Raw genomic sequence first — 17,030 nt, 5'->3', positions numbered from 1 at the left:
ATTGGTGCTTTCTCCATCACTGTCCTAAACATCAGTCCCTATAACTGACAGACCATATTTCTGTTTTACTTCGTTTTTGGAGTAGCTTTGTTTGTTTTTTTTTTAATGTTCCTTGTGAAAATCAGCATGATTGGATTATTTTAAAAATGTTTTTTGCATATATTTTGGCGATGCCGCCACTCAAGTGCCAAACCATATGTTTCACTTCTTATATGCTGAGTGACTTTGTATGTTGATAAGACAGGAGCTTTTTGAAAATCAGCATAACCAGCTTCTTTTTATAAAAGTTTTTTTTCTTTTTATTGTCTTTATATTTGCCAGCTTTGCTGTGTAGTTCCTTTAACATTAAGTTTTGACCTGTTGTGTATGTTCTTATTTTCAGGGGATTGATTCCAGAGCTGAAATCTCAAACTATAGCAATTTGTTCACTTAAACATGCAGCAAATTTAGGACACACATCACAAGAAGTGAAATTTGTCATATACGTGCTTGCAGATGAGGTGAGTTTATTAATAATTATAATATATTTAATGAAAAATAGCAGTGAAGACCCCTATTCCTTTAAAATTCAGATTAATACTGTAACATTAGCAATAAGCATCAGGTGAAAGTTAACACTTAAGCCTGACTTCAGAAGTTTCAGTCTTCATTTGAAGCCCCTCATCCCCACCCCCATATGGTTGAAATGCAATTAAATAATAATAATGATAATAATTTATTTGAGCATTAAATGTGACAGTCAGCCCTACCACAAATAAAAAAATAAATGGATATATATTTATAACTATGGATTACTACTCAAACAGTGTTTAAAATACTTATTACAATTATAAATAGATCAATACACTGGGTATCATCTTTCTCTTGATACCCCCATAGAATTAGCCAGCCAGTTGCGTGGCCCTGTTTTGCACGGCCATTTTTCATGAAACACGGTCAGTTTTTCAAATCATGGCCCACGATAAATCCGTGTATTTTCAATACATTCTTTATTCACAATTAATAAATAACACATAAAATTGTGTTTAAAACTCAGAAAAAGATCGTTTCCTGGGTTAACAAAAACGGCCACATTTGGCTCGGCTGTTGCGGCTCTGTCGTTACATGTGCGTTGCAAAAAGGTATGTCAACTTGCCACTGTGCTGAATGAAATAAAGTGCAAAACTCATGGCGCACCACCCTGAATAAAAAGTTATCAGTTATGCAAATGAATGTCCATTGCATTAGATGAGCCGGTCACCTGGCTCCTCAGCCTCAATAAAAGTAAATTAAACCTTACATAGACCTTAAAAACAGTTTAGTTGGCAAACTGATTCATACTGTCTTACATTTATTCTCAGTTGTTTAACTTGTTTTTGAGATAAAGGTACAGTACTTAGTAAATGATTGGTGTGACTGTGACATTGTTGTAAAGAAATTTTTTTGCCTGATACTTTCTACATACTTATTGTGTGTTGCACTTGATCAAACAATATTAAAAACTACCATTTAATAGGGCCAAATTTTGTTAAATTTAATATCCAAATATCACAAGAATGACCCAAATTGCCTCTCAAAATCCAAATTTTCTTGGGGGAGGACCCGCAAACTCCCACCTGCGGAGGGGGGCATATCCCTCTACCCCCCTGCTGTGGCCTCTGGCCGTGTTTCTGTCCATTGGACCTCGTTGCTATTACACTCCCAGATTTTATAATTACACTCCCAGTCAGTCCATTTCTGGCTAATTCTCTGGATACCCCACTCTCACTATGATCTGCTAGCAGATACACACATACAAAGGCGAGACACCTTTGTCAGGACGAGACGTCCTCGCACATAAGTGCATTTACAATCTGCACAAGCAGACACACACTCACAAAGGCGAGACACCTTTGATGAGAACTTGGGTTTTCCCCTTGTGAAAACCATTTGTCGCAATATAGCACTGACCACCCCCCTAACACCCCTATCTTTCGGACTCTGCAGCTGATGACCGACCTGCAACCAGTCCACCCCCTTCCCCTATCAGGTTGTACGTTTCCCGTACAACCTATTTCCTATCTTTGGTCAATTTCATACAGAGGTGAGACGCCTCCTACACCACGCTGAGGTGAGACACCTCACGTCATGCTAGCCAAAAGCAGTACGCTGTATATGGCTATGAACAGTCACACTATCAGATAAAAAAATATAAACTGATACATAAAATCACTCCGTTACACAAACGTGAAAGAGAAAAATCAAAGGGAATTAGAGCATTAACTCTCAATCTGAAGCATCCCACAAACAATCTCAAAGCTTTTAACTAGGGGCGCTGTCAAAACACGTCTCCAGGGGCCCAGCCTTGGATCGTGTTATTTTGATTAGAGGTAGTTTAATCAAGGCATGAGCCGACCACCCCCAAACTTTAATCTAGCAAGCAGTGAATTAGAAGTAGGACACAATGTTTTCAGGATTTTCAATTTTTATGTACAGACACAGATGTGTCTGTACATATAGCCGTCACCTGTGTCTGTCGTCGCCGTGCACTCAGCGATAACACGATAAGTGGAATACCGTTTTACATTTTGTATTCAAATTTACAGAACTGATGAATATTCATAATACGTAGGTCAAGTTCGAAAATCAGCATGATCGGGCCATTTTTAGGGAAGTTATGCTGTTTTTAACTTTTTTTAGCATTATTATAACACCAATAACATGATAAGTGAAACCCCTTTTTACTTTTTGGCTTGAAACTTATAAAACTGATGAATATTCATAATATGCAGGTCAAGTTCGAAAATCAGAGCTATCGGGTCAATTTTATGGAAGTTATGCTGTTTTTTCACTTTTTTCAGCATATATGCAACACCAATAACACAATAAGTGAAAAACCGTTTTACCTTTTGGCTTGAAACTTACAGAATTGATGAATATTTATAATACGCAGGTCAAGTTCGAAAATCAGCATGATCGGGCCATTTTAAGGGAAGTTATGCTGTTTTTTCACTTTTTTCAGCATAAATGCAGCACTGATAACACAATATAAGAAAAACAGACGGGCAAATTGTCATTATACTCACAGGACTGGTCAATCTTACTAAAACGTAGGACGAGTTGGAAAATCAGCATAATCGGGCCATTATCTTAGAAGTTATGCTGTTTTTCACATTTCCTCAGATTCAATTCTTAGGCATGTTAACAGTCTCATTATTGAACTAATAAGATACGTAAAAGTGTTTGTTTGACATTTCCTGCATCTTTATAACATTGTTAGTTGATTATATAAAAATGACAGTGCACCTTTTATTGTGCATTGTGTAATAAAGTATCAAAAATGGAAAGGAACTCATATCATTGCAGTTTGTCAGATTCATCATTCACTAAGTTAAGAATCTCAGAATGGAGCAAGTTGGACATTTAAATTTGTTCTATTGATATTTTTCCTTTGACAACATATTTTAATTGATCATATAAAAATGACAGTAAATCGATTATTATTTTTTTTTATGTAAAAAAAGGTATTGAAAATGGAAATAAACTCTTTTCAATTCAGTTTCTCTTGTTTAGATTTTGGGATTTTCAAAGTGTGTCTGAACTCTGTGGGCTAGACACATTTTGTGAATATCCATGATAGTTTTATTTTGTCATTAAAAACTGATGGTTATTATGCTGTTAAGCATTGTGTAATATGGCATCAAAAATGAACAAAACCCTATTTTGGGCACTGCCTCCGTAGTGACTGTGAAAGGAAAACCATGTCACTTGCTCTTTTTACACTTAAAGGAAAGAAACATAGGACTAAAATACAGCTTCAGTTGGAAAATCTGTCTCATTAGTTAATTTTCTGGAAGTTACGGTAAAGTCTTGAAAATTTCGTCGTTCTTGAAAATTTCGTCGACAGACGATTTTCCGCCGACGTAATTTTTTTCCCTTTGAAAACTTCGTCGACCTTGAAAATGAGGTACTCGATAATTTTTGAAAAGTTCGTCACCAAATATGGCGGCGTTGTCCTGCTCAAACGTGAAGGTAATGCATCAGTTGATTCAAGACTGATACGATCAGGATATCATTGCCGATAACACTCTCAATGGGAGATAGGAACAATAGTGCGCCCCTGCGAGCAGTTACTCACAATATAGATGGTTTAGATGTGAATTCCCGTTCTCAATTGCGGGAACGTCGGCCTTTTGTCTTTAGTTGCATTACTATTACCTGGCTTAAGGTGCGTTATCAAGCCGGCAAATAGAAGTCACAGGCCGCGTCTTTGTCATTTGTAACGCCTTTATTGTTATCGGCGGCTGTCCTAAATGAGGAAGACCGACCCCGACCCCTCCCCCCCCCCCCCCCCCCACCCACCCACACACACACACACACACACACACACACACACACTTTGGATTTTCATTTGATCTTTGATCCGCCCCCCCCCCTTCCCCCGCTCACGGTATATCTTCGGCGGAGAATCGTTCGCGTAATATCCTCAGGACTTTGTTCGCGTAAGATCATATCAATGGGAGCTTGACGTAAAGACAATTTTCATATCTTCATCGGGAGATTGTTCGCGATGTAAGCAATAAAAAAATGCAGTTTTCATATTAGTTCAAGGAACTTAGTTTGCGAACGATTGTCAGCGGGAGATCATTATTTTAACCCCGCCTCCCCCTTTGAATATTATAAATAATATATATATTTAGTTTTATCTTTAACCCCCCTTCCCTGCTCACGGCATATCTTCGGCGGAGAATCGTTTGCGTACTATCGTCAGGACTTTGTTCGCGTAAGATCGTCAGAGGGAGATCGTTCGCGATCCGAGCGAGATGAAAAGGCAATTTTCATATCTTCTTTGGGAGATGGTCCGCGAAGTAAGCAAGAATGAAATGCAATCTTCATATTAGTTCAAGGGATTTAGGGAACTTCGTTCGCGGAAGATCGTCAGCGGGAGATCGTTCGCGATCCTTGCTAGACGAATAGGCAATTTTCACATCTTCATCGGGAGATTGTTCGCGATGTAAGCAATAATAATATGCAGTTTTCGTATTAGTTCAAGGAACTTAAATTGCGGAAGATCGTCAACGGGAGATCATTATTTAACTCCCTGTAAATTTTTAGGAAGTTACAGATGGTATTTTTAGAAGGCCTGACACTCAATCCTGGGAAAAGCCTTGCATGCAACAAACGTTCCCATGTGCGTAATTTTTTTAACGTCGCGTCCAGGTTATGATGCAAGGTTGCAATTAGGCTTATCTTGATCCTTCTCCTCTATCAGGAGGTATGTTTCTTACCGAGAAAATAATTCTCAACATGTTTTCGGGTACAGTAAGTTAAATATAACTTAATCGAGATGCACTAATAAATAGATTATTATTTACCACCAGAAAATGACTTAGGAAGTAGTGATAAATATCCCACCATATAGGAGGGTCAAAGATAACAGTCGCTAAGGAAAAAAGCCCAAAGGCCGGATTTTTGAAAATTTCGTCATACCCAGGAGTCGGTGAGAGGTAATCTTGAAAAATTAGTCGGATTTACTCAATTAAAAATATTAATTAATTTTTAAGCGTCGAAATTTTCAAGACTTTACCGTATATATATATATATATATATATATATATATATATATATATATCAAACTGGAAGATTAAAAGTTTGAATAGCAGCTTCATTGGAATTATATTTACCTCTGCCAAGGAGGTTATGTTTTCAGCCCTGTTTGTCTGTCATCAACATAACTCAAAAAGTTATGGACTGATTTTGATGAAATTTTCAGGAACTGTCAGAAGTGGGTCAAGGAGGACAATGATTAGTTTTTGGTGGTGGTTCGGGTCAATAATCTATCAATGATCAATAATTATCAAAAATTGCTGCCTTGGCAGAGGTCTGCGCTCTCAGAGTGCTTTTCTAGTTTTGTTATGTTTTCCTTTTTAATTTTTTCTCAAACACTGGCATTTGTGACTTTTAACTCCCATCTGCCTGAGGCTCTGCACATTTTCTGTATTACCACATAAGCAGTTGTATTGGTTTTTATGTCTTTAAACATTATGTAATATTATTTTATGCACTGTCATCATTTTTATGTACAGACACAGATGTGTCTGTACATATAGCCATCATCTGCGTCTGTCGTCGCTGTCGCCGTCGCCGTTGGCGTGCACTTTAACCGTAAACACGATAAGTGAAAAGCCATTTTACCTTTTGGCTTGAAACTTACAGAACTGATGAATATTCATTAGACGCCGGTCAAGTTCGAAAATCAGCATGATCGGGCCATTTTTAGGGAAGTTATGCTTTTTTTTCACTTTTTTCAGCATATATGCAACACCGTAAACACGATAAGTGAAAAACTGTATTACATTTTGGCTTGAAACTTACAGTACTGATGAATATTCATAATACGCCGGTTAAGTTCGAAAATCAGCATGATCGGGTAATTTTTAGGGAAGTTATGCTTTTTTTCACTTTTTTCAGCATATATGCAACACCGTAAACACGATAAGTGAAAAACTGTATTTCATTTTGGCTTGAAACTTACAGTACTGATGGATATTCATAATACGCCGGTTAAGTTCGAAAATCAGCATGATCGGGTAATTTTTAGGGAAGTTATGCTTTTTTTTCACTTTTTTCAGCATATATGCAACACCGTAAACACAATATAAGAAAAACAGATTGGCCAATTGTCATTGTACTCACAGGAGTGGTCAATCTTACTAAAATGCAGGTTGAGTTCAAAAATCAGTATAATCGGGCCATTATTTTAGGAGTTATGCTGTTTTTTCACAATTCCTCAGATTCAATTCTTAGGCATGTTAACAGTCTCATAATTGAACTAATAAGAAATGTAAAAGAGTTTGTTTGATATTTCCTGCATCTTTACAACATTTTTAGCTGAATATGTAAAAATGATGGTAAACTTATTATCGTGTATTGTGTAATAAAGTGTCAAAAATGGAAATAAACTCATATCATTGCAGTTTGTCAGATGCATTCATCCACTATGTTCAGAATCTCAGAATGGAGGAAGTTGGACATTTAACACTGTTCTATTGATACTTTTCCCATCTCATCAATTTTCTTCATTGGTCATATAAAAATGGCAGTAAACTGTTTATTTTGTTTTATGTTAAAATAGTGTTAAAAATGGAAATAAACCCATTTCAGAACAGTGCTGTCTTGTTTACATTTTGGCATTTTCAATATGTGACTTTAAAGTTCCATGGGCCTGAAGACTTTTGCTAGTCACATTTTCTGAATAACCATGATACTAATATTTTATAATTAAAAATTGATGGTCATTATGCTGTTAAACATTATGTAATGTTGCATCAAAATTTGAAGAAACCCCTGTTTTGGGCACTGCTCCCATGATGACCATTTAAGGAAAATCGTGTCAATTACTGTTCTCAAACTTACAGGAAAGAAACATGGATCTAAAATACAGCTTCAGTAGGCAATGCAGTCTGTTTGGTAAATTTTTCTGGCAATTAAACAGTTTTTTGTGAATATGTAATTTTTCACATATTGGCATTTCCAAGGTGTGACTTAGAACCTCCACGGGCTTGAAGACCCATGCTAGTCACATTTTCTGAAAATTCATGACACTTATATTTTATTATTAAAAATCGATGGTCATTATGCCATTAAGCATTATGTAATGTTGCATCAAAATAGAAGAAAACACAATTTTGGGTGCTGCTGCTTTGATGACCATTATGGGAAAACTGTGTTACTTATGACTGTCAAACTTTCAAAAAAGAAACACAGGACTAAAATGCAGCCTGAGTTGGAAAAGCAGTCTAATTGGCTTCTTTTTCTGGAAGCTATACATTTTAGTGTAATATTCATTATCTTTTTGGCATATTCATTGTGGGACTCAGAGCTCCCATGGACATGAAGCCGAATGGTAATCATATTTTCTACATGTCCATCCTATTTATAGTCAATAAACGAAAATTGGTGATAATTATTCTCTAATTTATTATGTAATGTTACATCAAAATTGACAACAATCTTTTTGCACTGCTACTGCAAACATTATGAAAAGAAAACTGTGCTACTTATTATCATTTTTAACTTACAAGTACGATTTTTAGGATTGGCCTTCAGCTCATATGAGAAAACCAGCTCTATTGGATTATCATTTTTATTGAATTTATGCATTTTTTGTGAAATTTTCATTTTTCTCATTCTGGCACTTTCTAAGTATAAACTTGAACTCCGATGGGCCTGAAGCCTTATGCTTTTAATTTCGTCTGTGTTACCTGTTGTGCATATGTTGATGTTGACTGTGCAGTTAAACATAATGTATTATTGCATCAGGATTGGTAGTCTCCTATTTTGGGCATTATGGTTTTGTGCTTTTCTTAAAGTGTGACTTATGGGCCTAAAGACCTTTGAGTGGGTCAGTCTGTAAATTACCCTTGGGTATCACTAGATTAATTTCAGAGTTATAAAGTCATTTGCCTTAATAGGCCATTAAATGAGATTACATAAAGCACACTTGTTGATATTTCCCTGTAAACTCCCAAAGGTAAAGCTCTCTGCTAGATTAATAATAAGGAAGCAGTGATAATTATGCAGGTAAATTTTGTTTAATATTGCAAATAAGTTTTAAATTATATATATATATATATATATATATATATATATATATATATATATATATATATATATATATATATCAAACTGGAAGATTAAAAGTTTGAATAGCATCTTCATTGGAATTATATTTACCTCAAGCTCTGCCAAGGAGGTCATATTTTCACCCCCGTTTGTCTGTCATCCACATAACACAAAAAGTTATGGACTGATTTTGCAGAAATTTTCAGGAAATGTCGGAAGTGGGCCAAAGAGGACAATGATTAATTTTTGGTGGTGGTCTGGAACAATAATCAATCAATTATCAATAATAATCAACAATTGCTGCCTTGGCAGAGGTCTGCACTCTCAAAGTGCTTTTCTAGCTTTGTTATGTTTTCCTTTATAATTTTTTCTCAAACACTTGCATTTGTGACTTTTAACTCTCATCTGCCTGGGGCTCTGCACATTTTCTGTATTTCCACATAAGCAGTTGTATTGTTTTTTATGTCTTTAAACATTATGTAATATTATTTTATGCACTGTCATCATTTTTCAAATATTGAAAGTTTCATAATGTGAATTTGAACTCTCATGGTCCTGAAACTGTAATTTTATTGAAGGGGTGGACCATCTTCTGGGTCTTCCGGAAGACAGTCAGGTTATTAAGTTTATATTGACTGGTATCTATTTTTTTCTGTTGGAAGACCATCAAAATGGAGGATGGATCAACATAGATACTTTGTTATACTGTCAGAAAATATCTCTGGGTCCGCTCCTGTTATTGACCATGTTACCTGTTGTGCAAGATTAAAATTCAGTGTTGACTGACAGTGCTATTATAAGCATTATTTATTATTGCATCAAAATTGACAAAATGACCTTTTTTGCATCTTTATTTTCTGTTTTTTGTCTGTACATTTGACAGCTTTGCTGCCTTGTTCAAATATTGGGACTTTCATCATGTGAATTTGAATTCTCATGGTCCTGAAAGTGTAATCTTATTGAAGGGATGGATTGAGACCATCTTTTGGGTCTTCCGGAAGATGGTCGGGTTTTTAAGTTTATATTGACCGATATTTATTTTTTTTCTGTTGGAAGACCATCAAAATGGAGGATGGATCAACAAAGATACTTTGGAATACTGTCAGAAAATATCTCTGGGTCCGCTCCTGTTATTGACCATGTTACCTGTTGTGCATGATTAAAATTCAGTGTTGACTAACAGTGCTATTATAAGCATATTGCATCAAAATTGACAAAATGACCTATTTTGCATCATTATGTAGCCGTATGAATGTATTTTCTTCATTCGTGTTCGTCTTTTGTTTTGTCACGTGGGCGTCATCTTACTCTCTCATTCCCATTGGTCATCTTTCCCGCCTTTCGTCGCTTATAAATATCGTCGCTGCCCTTTTTCTGTCATTCTTCTTTGCTCATCGCTCTTTATATATTTACAGGTACGTGGTCAATAGTTTAATTCTTTTATGAATATTATCATTATTATTATTATACTTATTATATATTAAGATTATAGCTATTAATAACATTATTATGATGATCGCACATTCTTCTTTGCTCATCGCTCTTTATATATTTACAGATGGTATGGAATAAATAAGAACAAAGAGAAATAGACTTTGTAGTGAACCGTTGCATATACTTCAACAGATCCTAAATAAGGTACTATCTGTCCCCCTGCCGATTCTACATTCAACACATCTTTTAAAGGGATAATTTCTCTCCCTAACCACTCTTTCACGAAATGTTCTGATACAGTTGAAATCATTGAACCGGTATCTATCAACGCATTACATGCTATACCATCAACACACACCTTTGTTTCATTTACTTTACCAATAATCGTGGCCCGCTTTACTGGGTCGAGGGTCTGGGCCCCGGAATCGACGACCCTTGTGCGTTTAAAGGGCACCTGGAAGAAATATGTCCTTCCTGATTACACTTAAAGCAAACAATTGGCTTTGCATTTCTGTTCTGTGACTCACTCATTTTTTCCTCCAAATCACTTACCCGACGGCCGATTTTTTCCATGCCCGACACCAACAAATCTAAATTCCTATTCATTTCTAAGACAGAGAAAATTTCATCTTTGTCTTCATAAACACAATTTTTCCGTTGAGAAATGTCATTTGGATCAGAGTGCTCTAAATCTGATATGCGAGAAGCTAACATATCTACTTTTTTCATCAAGTCTACGGAAACATCAGACTGAGGCTTACCTTGGTATGAGGAAGTTTCACGGGAGCCTGAAAATTCTAATTCTGCCACACATGCACTTACCATCAATTCCTGAAAAGTTTCTCCGGAATGGTAATGATGCCTCAATGCATGCTTAACGTTGACTGAAAACAATCCAGAGAAAAATTTCGAACGTAAAATTCTATCACGTTTTTTTCCTTCCCTAACTCTGGATCTACTCTACTAATTGTATCAAAATATGCTTCTAAACGAGAAGCCCAATTAACAACTTTCTCATTAGAGTATTGGGTTGCTGAGTAAAACTTTTCCCATGCAACGGGTACCACGTCTCCAAAAATACTGTCAAATTTCTGCAATATTGTGTTGACAAAAGCTCCTTCCCCGCAATGCATTAAAGCATCGGCTGCTGATCCTCGAACTGATTTACGGATTGCTTGTAAAATAATCGGTTCGGAAAAAACACGATCACCTAGTAATGCTATCACTTCAAACCTCCACTGATTATATGTGACTTCGCCCTTGCCGCTTTCTCCCGAAAACAAGGTAATTCTAGGAGGTCCAACAGAATGAATAGAAACATCAGTCTTTTCAGTGCATGAATACGGAAGATTCGAAATTTTATCTGAGACTGCGACTTCTCCGTCATCCTCAGAAGATATCGATCTTGGACCATGTAAACAAGCACTCGAATTTTTAGGTCGCGTACCCCTTTGCGAGGCCTTTGGAGCTTCCTGCGCTTTGGTTAATTCTTCGTCACCTGTAAACCCGAATAATCTCACCATAAACATCTCCTCTGTCGGCGCTGGAGACGATGCCTTAACTTTAGTACCTTTTATGTACAGTCCCGCGTCAGCGTGGTTAATGAATTGTTCTGCGGAAATGCACTCTAAACACTAAAGCAGCACATCTTCCCTGAAATGCAATGTGGTCATACTCAAAACCTTCTTTGTATAACATCCTTTCAATATCTTTCCTTGCACACTTCTTGTTTAACCCTTTCAACCACACAGTCCTTCCACACAGAGAAGCCATTATAACGTTATCTTTGAGATACTAATAATGGTATATATCAAAGGGTAAATCAAGTGAGTGCAAAATGCCTCGAGCAAGAAAAAATGACATAAGATGAGGCCAGATATAACATAAAATTATGACAGTGATTGCAATGTAAAAAAATTAATAGCTTAAAGCCCAAACTTCGAAAAATATGAAATATGACAAATGATAGATTGATAAATGATGAAGCTTAAACCGATAGATTGAATATCAAAATTAGAGAAAGAGTGAAAAATAATTTTAATCAATTAGGTAACATCCGACTTTCTGAAAATATGAGATATGATATGAGCACTATATGAGATAAATGATAAAATGGAAAATGAAATAAGAAAAATAGTGAAGAAAAAAAAAAAAACAGATGACTCTGATCTTATTTTACGTGGTGAAAATATTTAACTCTTTAACCCCAATTATATTGAAACAATAAGAATTATAATCACTTTACTTACTGTAATTAATAAAAAATTAAATGAAGTTATTTGCAAAAATAGGTAAGTGATATTAATACTAAGATATTTTAATACTATAGAAATCCGAAAAAAAAAAATTAACTAGAGGATCAGAGAGGCGATACCGCCTCCGAATATTATACCACCAGCTGGAGCAAGCGCATTCGTATAGACCCCCACATACACAAAATAAGGAACACAGCCACCAGTCTTGTGCTTGACAAGCTGTAAAAATGCAATCAACAAGAATTTTCAAAATATGCAAAAAATATATATATAACTAAAAATGGTACAATCAAAGTTAAACTATGGACCTAGTTAAACTATTAAACTATGGACCTATCTCTGCCAGTTTTGGAGATAAAGGGGAAGCAAAATATGCAAAGTTCAGTTCATTGAGAAAAGAAGGTCAAAGGTCAATTTTAAGGTCACTTAAAGATTGCCAGTATATGACTTCCTATTCAACTTCAATAGTAACTATGGACTATATCTCTGCCAGTTTTGGAGATAAAAGGGAAGCAAAATTTGCAAAGTTCAGTTTATGGTGAAAAGTAGGTCAAAGGTCAATTTTAAGGTCACATGTAGATTGCCAGTATATGACTTCCTATTCAAGTTCAATAGAGACTATGGACCTATCTCTGCCAGTTTTGGAGATAAAAGGGAAGCAAAATTTGCAAAGTTCAGTTCATGGTAAAAAGTAGGTCAAAGGTCAATTTTAAGGTCACATGTAGATTGCCAGTACATGACTTCCTATTCAAGTTCAATAGAAACTATGGACCTATCTCTGCCAGTTTTGGAGATGAAAGGGAAGCAAAATTTGCAAAGTTCAGTTGATGGTGAAAAGTAGGTCAAAGGTCAATTTTAAGGTCACATGTAGATTGCCAGTATATGACTTCCTATTCAAGTTCAATAGAGACTATGGACCTATCTCTGCCAGTTTTGGAGATAAAAGGGAAGCAAAATTTGCAAAGTTCAGTTCATGGTGAAAAGTAGGTCAAAGGTCAATTTTAAGGTCACATGTAGATTGCCAGTATATGACTTCCTATTCAAGTTCAATAGAAACTATGGACCTATCTCTGCCAGTTTTGGAGATAAAAGGGAAGCAAAATTTGCAAAGTTCAGTTCATGGTGAAAAGTAGGTCAAAGGTCAATTTTAAGGTCACATGTAGATTGCCAGTATATGACTTCCTATTCAAGTTCAATAGAAACTATGGACCTATCTCTGTCAGTTTTGGAGATAAAAGGGAAGCAAAATTTGCAAAGTTCAGGTTATGGTGAAAAGTAGATCAAAGGTCAATTTTAAGGTCACATTTACATTGCCAGGATATGACTTCCCATTCAAATTAAAAAAAAACTATGGACCTATCTTTTCCAGTTTTGGAGATAAAAGGGAAGCAAAATTTGCAAAGTTCAGTTCAAGGTGAAAAGTAGGTCAAAGGTCAATTTTAAGGTCACATGTAGATTGCCAGTATATGACTTCCTATTCAAGTTCAAAAGAAACTATGGACCTATCTCTGCCAGTTTTGGAGATAAAAGGGAAGCAAAATTTGCAAATTTCAGTTCAAGGTGAAAAGTAGGTCAAAGGTCAATTTTAAGGTCACATGTAGATTGCCAGTATATGACTTCCTATTCAACTTCAATAGAAACTATGGACCTATCTCTGCCAGTTTTGGAGATAAAAGGGAAGCAAAATTTGCAAAGTTAAGTTCATGGTGAAAAGTAGGTCAAAGGTCAATTTCAAGGTCACATTTACATTGCCAGGATATGACTTCCCATTCAAGTTCAATAGTAACTATGGACCTATCTTTACCAGTTTTGGAGATAAAAGGGAAGCAAAATTTGCACAGTTCGGTTCATGGTGAAAAGTAGGTCAAAGGTCAATTTCAAGGTCACAGTAAGATTGCCAGTATATGACTTCCTATTCAACTTTAATAGTAACTATGGACCTATCTCTGCCAGTTTTGGAGATATAAGGGACTAAATGTTATAATTTTGGAGTTACCATAATGTGCCATAAATTTCCTACAGAAAAAATTAATTAAAATTAAGAAAAGGTCATTTTGGTCAAAATTCTTGAAATGGGAGGTGCTCTGAAGTTCCAGATGTTCAAATTTGATGAAATAATGTCATTTTTGACCACAAGTTGTCTGCTTTGCCAAGCCTTATGTTTTATTTTTCCGGAGTTCAAAATTTATTATCCATTACCGTACTGCACATTTTGCTTTCACCACCAATATGTACTTTTTGATACAGCGTAACTCGAAAACCGTATGGAATACAAAAAAACGGAGACCACCTCCAGTGTTGGGCTTTACATGCTCTACAAAATGCAAAAAAGAATGAGTGTCTAGCATTAACGGTTCCCGAATTAGAGACAGTTTTCAGTTTCGATATCTTATGGCCGCTACTCCCGTGAAAATGCACCGATTGACCCCAAATTCACGAAGATGAAAGATGACCCGAAGGGTAACACTTTCCATTAATATTATTAGTTAAGTCTGTGTGGTGTCTGAATAAGAGCGCAAATAACTTTTTTTTCGGCAAAAATTTTGTTTTTTTGAAAATTTTGGCCCGTTTGACCTTGAAATAAAGGTCAAAGGTCAAATCCAAGGGCATATTTGAAATCTACACATATGACTTTTGGAAAGCTGTCTGTAGAAATTTTTCCCATAATTCCTTCTGTAGGGGAGATAATTAGCATTTAATTTTGCCATTTTTGGACAAGGGTGCATTGCAATGAGTGCCACACCTAGACCCCAATACCGACAAAGCCCAAATTTTACGTGGAACGAGTTGAGATTATACGTGACCTAAATCCAAGAGATGGGTATGGAGGGCCTTACCATCTAGGAGGAGAAGCGGTAACGGTGACTTGGCGGCGGAGCCGCAGGAGCCGGCGGAGCCGCAGGAGCCGGCGGAGCCGGCGGAACATACGGGTCGGGACTAAAACCATGTGTACCGCCAGCGCCTACGCTGGTGGTACAATAATGATAATCTATAACTCAGTGATATCAGATGAAAATTAAATAAATAAATGAGCACAATATTTAATGTCTTTGTCTCTATTCCCCAATGCAACAAATATAGAAGTATAAGGTTTGGTGTTAGTTATGACATTCCAAAAACATACATGACACCACACACTTTAATTAATGTACATAAACACCACAAACAATTGTTATGACAAGGGAATTTCACTAAAATGTGAAAACTAAACAAATTTGCAAGTTCAAAGTAAATTATCTACATACCTGTACACCTAATCAAAATAAATGCTCGCAGCGCCATATGCAACGGTTCACTACAAAGTCTATTTCTCTTTGTTCTTATTTATTCCATACCATCTGTAAATATATAAAGAGCGATGAGCAAAGAAGAATGTGCGATCATCATAATAATGTTATTGTACCACCAGCGTTAGCGCTGGCGGTACACATGGTTTTGGTCCCGTCCGGTCCGTTCCGCCGGCTCCTGCGGCTCTGCCGGCTCCGCCGCCATGTTACCGTTACCGCTTCTCCTCCTAGACGGTAAGGGCCCCCATACCCATCTCTTGGATTTAGGTCACCTATAATCTCAACTCGTTCCACGTAAAATTTGGGCTTTATCGGTATTGGGGTCTAGGTGTGGCACTCATTGCAATGCACCCTTGTCCAAAAATGGCAAAATTAAATGCTAATTATCTACCCTACGGAAGGAATTATGGGAAAAATTTCTACAGACGGCTTTCCAAAAGTCATATGTGTAGATTTCAAATATGCCCTTGGATTTGACCTTTGACCTTTATTTCAAGGTCAAACGGGCAAAAATTTTCAAAAAAATGAATTTTTTTACGAAAAAAAATTTATTTGCGCTGTTATTCAGACACCACACAGACTTAACCAATAAAATTATTGGAAAATATTACCCTTCAGGTCATCTTTCATCTGTGTGAATTTGGGGTCAATCGGTGCATTTTCACGGGTGTAGCGGCCATAAGATACCGAAACTGAAAACTGTCTGTAATTCGGGAACCGTTAATGCTAGAAACCCATTCTTTTTTGCATTTTGTAGAGCATGTAAAGCCCAACACTGGAGGTGGTCTCCGTTTTTTTGTATTCCATACGGTTTTCGAGTTACGCTGTATCAAAAAGTACATATTGGTGGTGAAAGCAAAATGTGCAGTACGGTAATGGATAATAAATTTTGAACTCTGGAAAAATAAAACATAAGGCTAGGCAAAGCAGACAACTTGTGTTCAAAAATGACATTATTTCATCAAATTTGAACTTCTGGAATTTCAGAGCACCTCCCATTTCAAGAATTTTGACCAAAATGACCTTTTCTTTATTTTAATTAATTTTTTCTGTAGGAAATTTATGGCACATTATGGTAACTCCGAAATTATAACATTTAGTCCCTTATATCTATAAAACTGGCAGAGATAGGTCCATAGTTACTATTGAAGTTGAATAGGAAGTCATATACTGGCAATCTTACTGTGACCTTGAAATTGACCTTTGACCTACTTTTCACCATAAATTGAACTTTGCAAATTTTGCTTCCCTTTTATCTCCAAAACTGGCAGAGATAGATCCATAGTTACTATTGAAGTTGAATAGGAAGTCATATACTGGCAATCCAAATGTGACCTTAAAATTGACCTTTGACCTACTTTTCACCATGAACTGAACTTTGGAAATTTTGCTTCCCTTTTATCTCCAAAACTAGCAGAGATAGGTCCATAGTTACTATTGAAGTTGAATAGGAAGTCATATACTGGCAATC

At 36.2% G+C, this 17,030-nt stretch overlaps 1 protein-coding gene across 5 annotated transcripts in view; it reads left to right on the top strand.

Annotated features, from left to right (window-relative positions):
* LOC106163546 (solute carrier family 4 member 11) overlaps positions 1 to 17,030 on the top strand; it is a 42,579-nt gene that overhangs the window by 5,172 nt on the left and 20,377 nt on the right. For all 5 annotated transcript variants that reach the window (XR_015332114.1, XM_087002142.1, XM_087002143.1 and 2 more), the window contains exon 5: positions 383 to 500. Coding sequence is in view for 4 of the 5 variants with exons in the window: in XM_087002142.1 (XP_086858268.1) it covers positions 383 to 500 (118 nt within the window). In the remaining variant the exon portion in view is untranslated. The remainder of the gene's footprint in view (positions 1 to 382; positions 501 to 17,030) is intronic.

This window comes from Lingula anatina, chromosome 1, assembly GCF_051362555.1.
Source record: "Lingula anatina isolate TDL-2025a chromosome 1, LinAna3.0, whole genome shotgun sequence".
Lineage (NCBI taxonomy): Eukaryota > Metazoa > Brachiopoda > Lingulata > Lingulida > Lingulidae > Lingula > Lingula anatina.
Note: the sequence above shows the minus strand (reverse complement) of the source record. Positions and strands in the feature narration are given on the sequence as shown.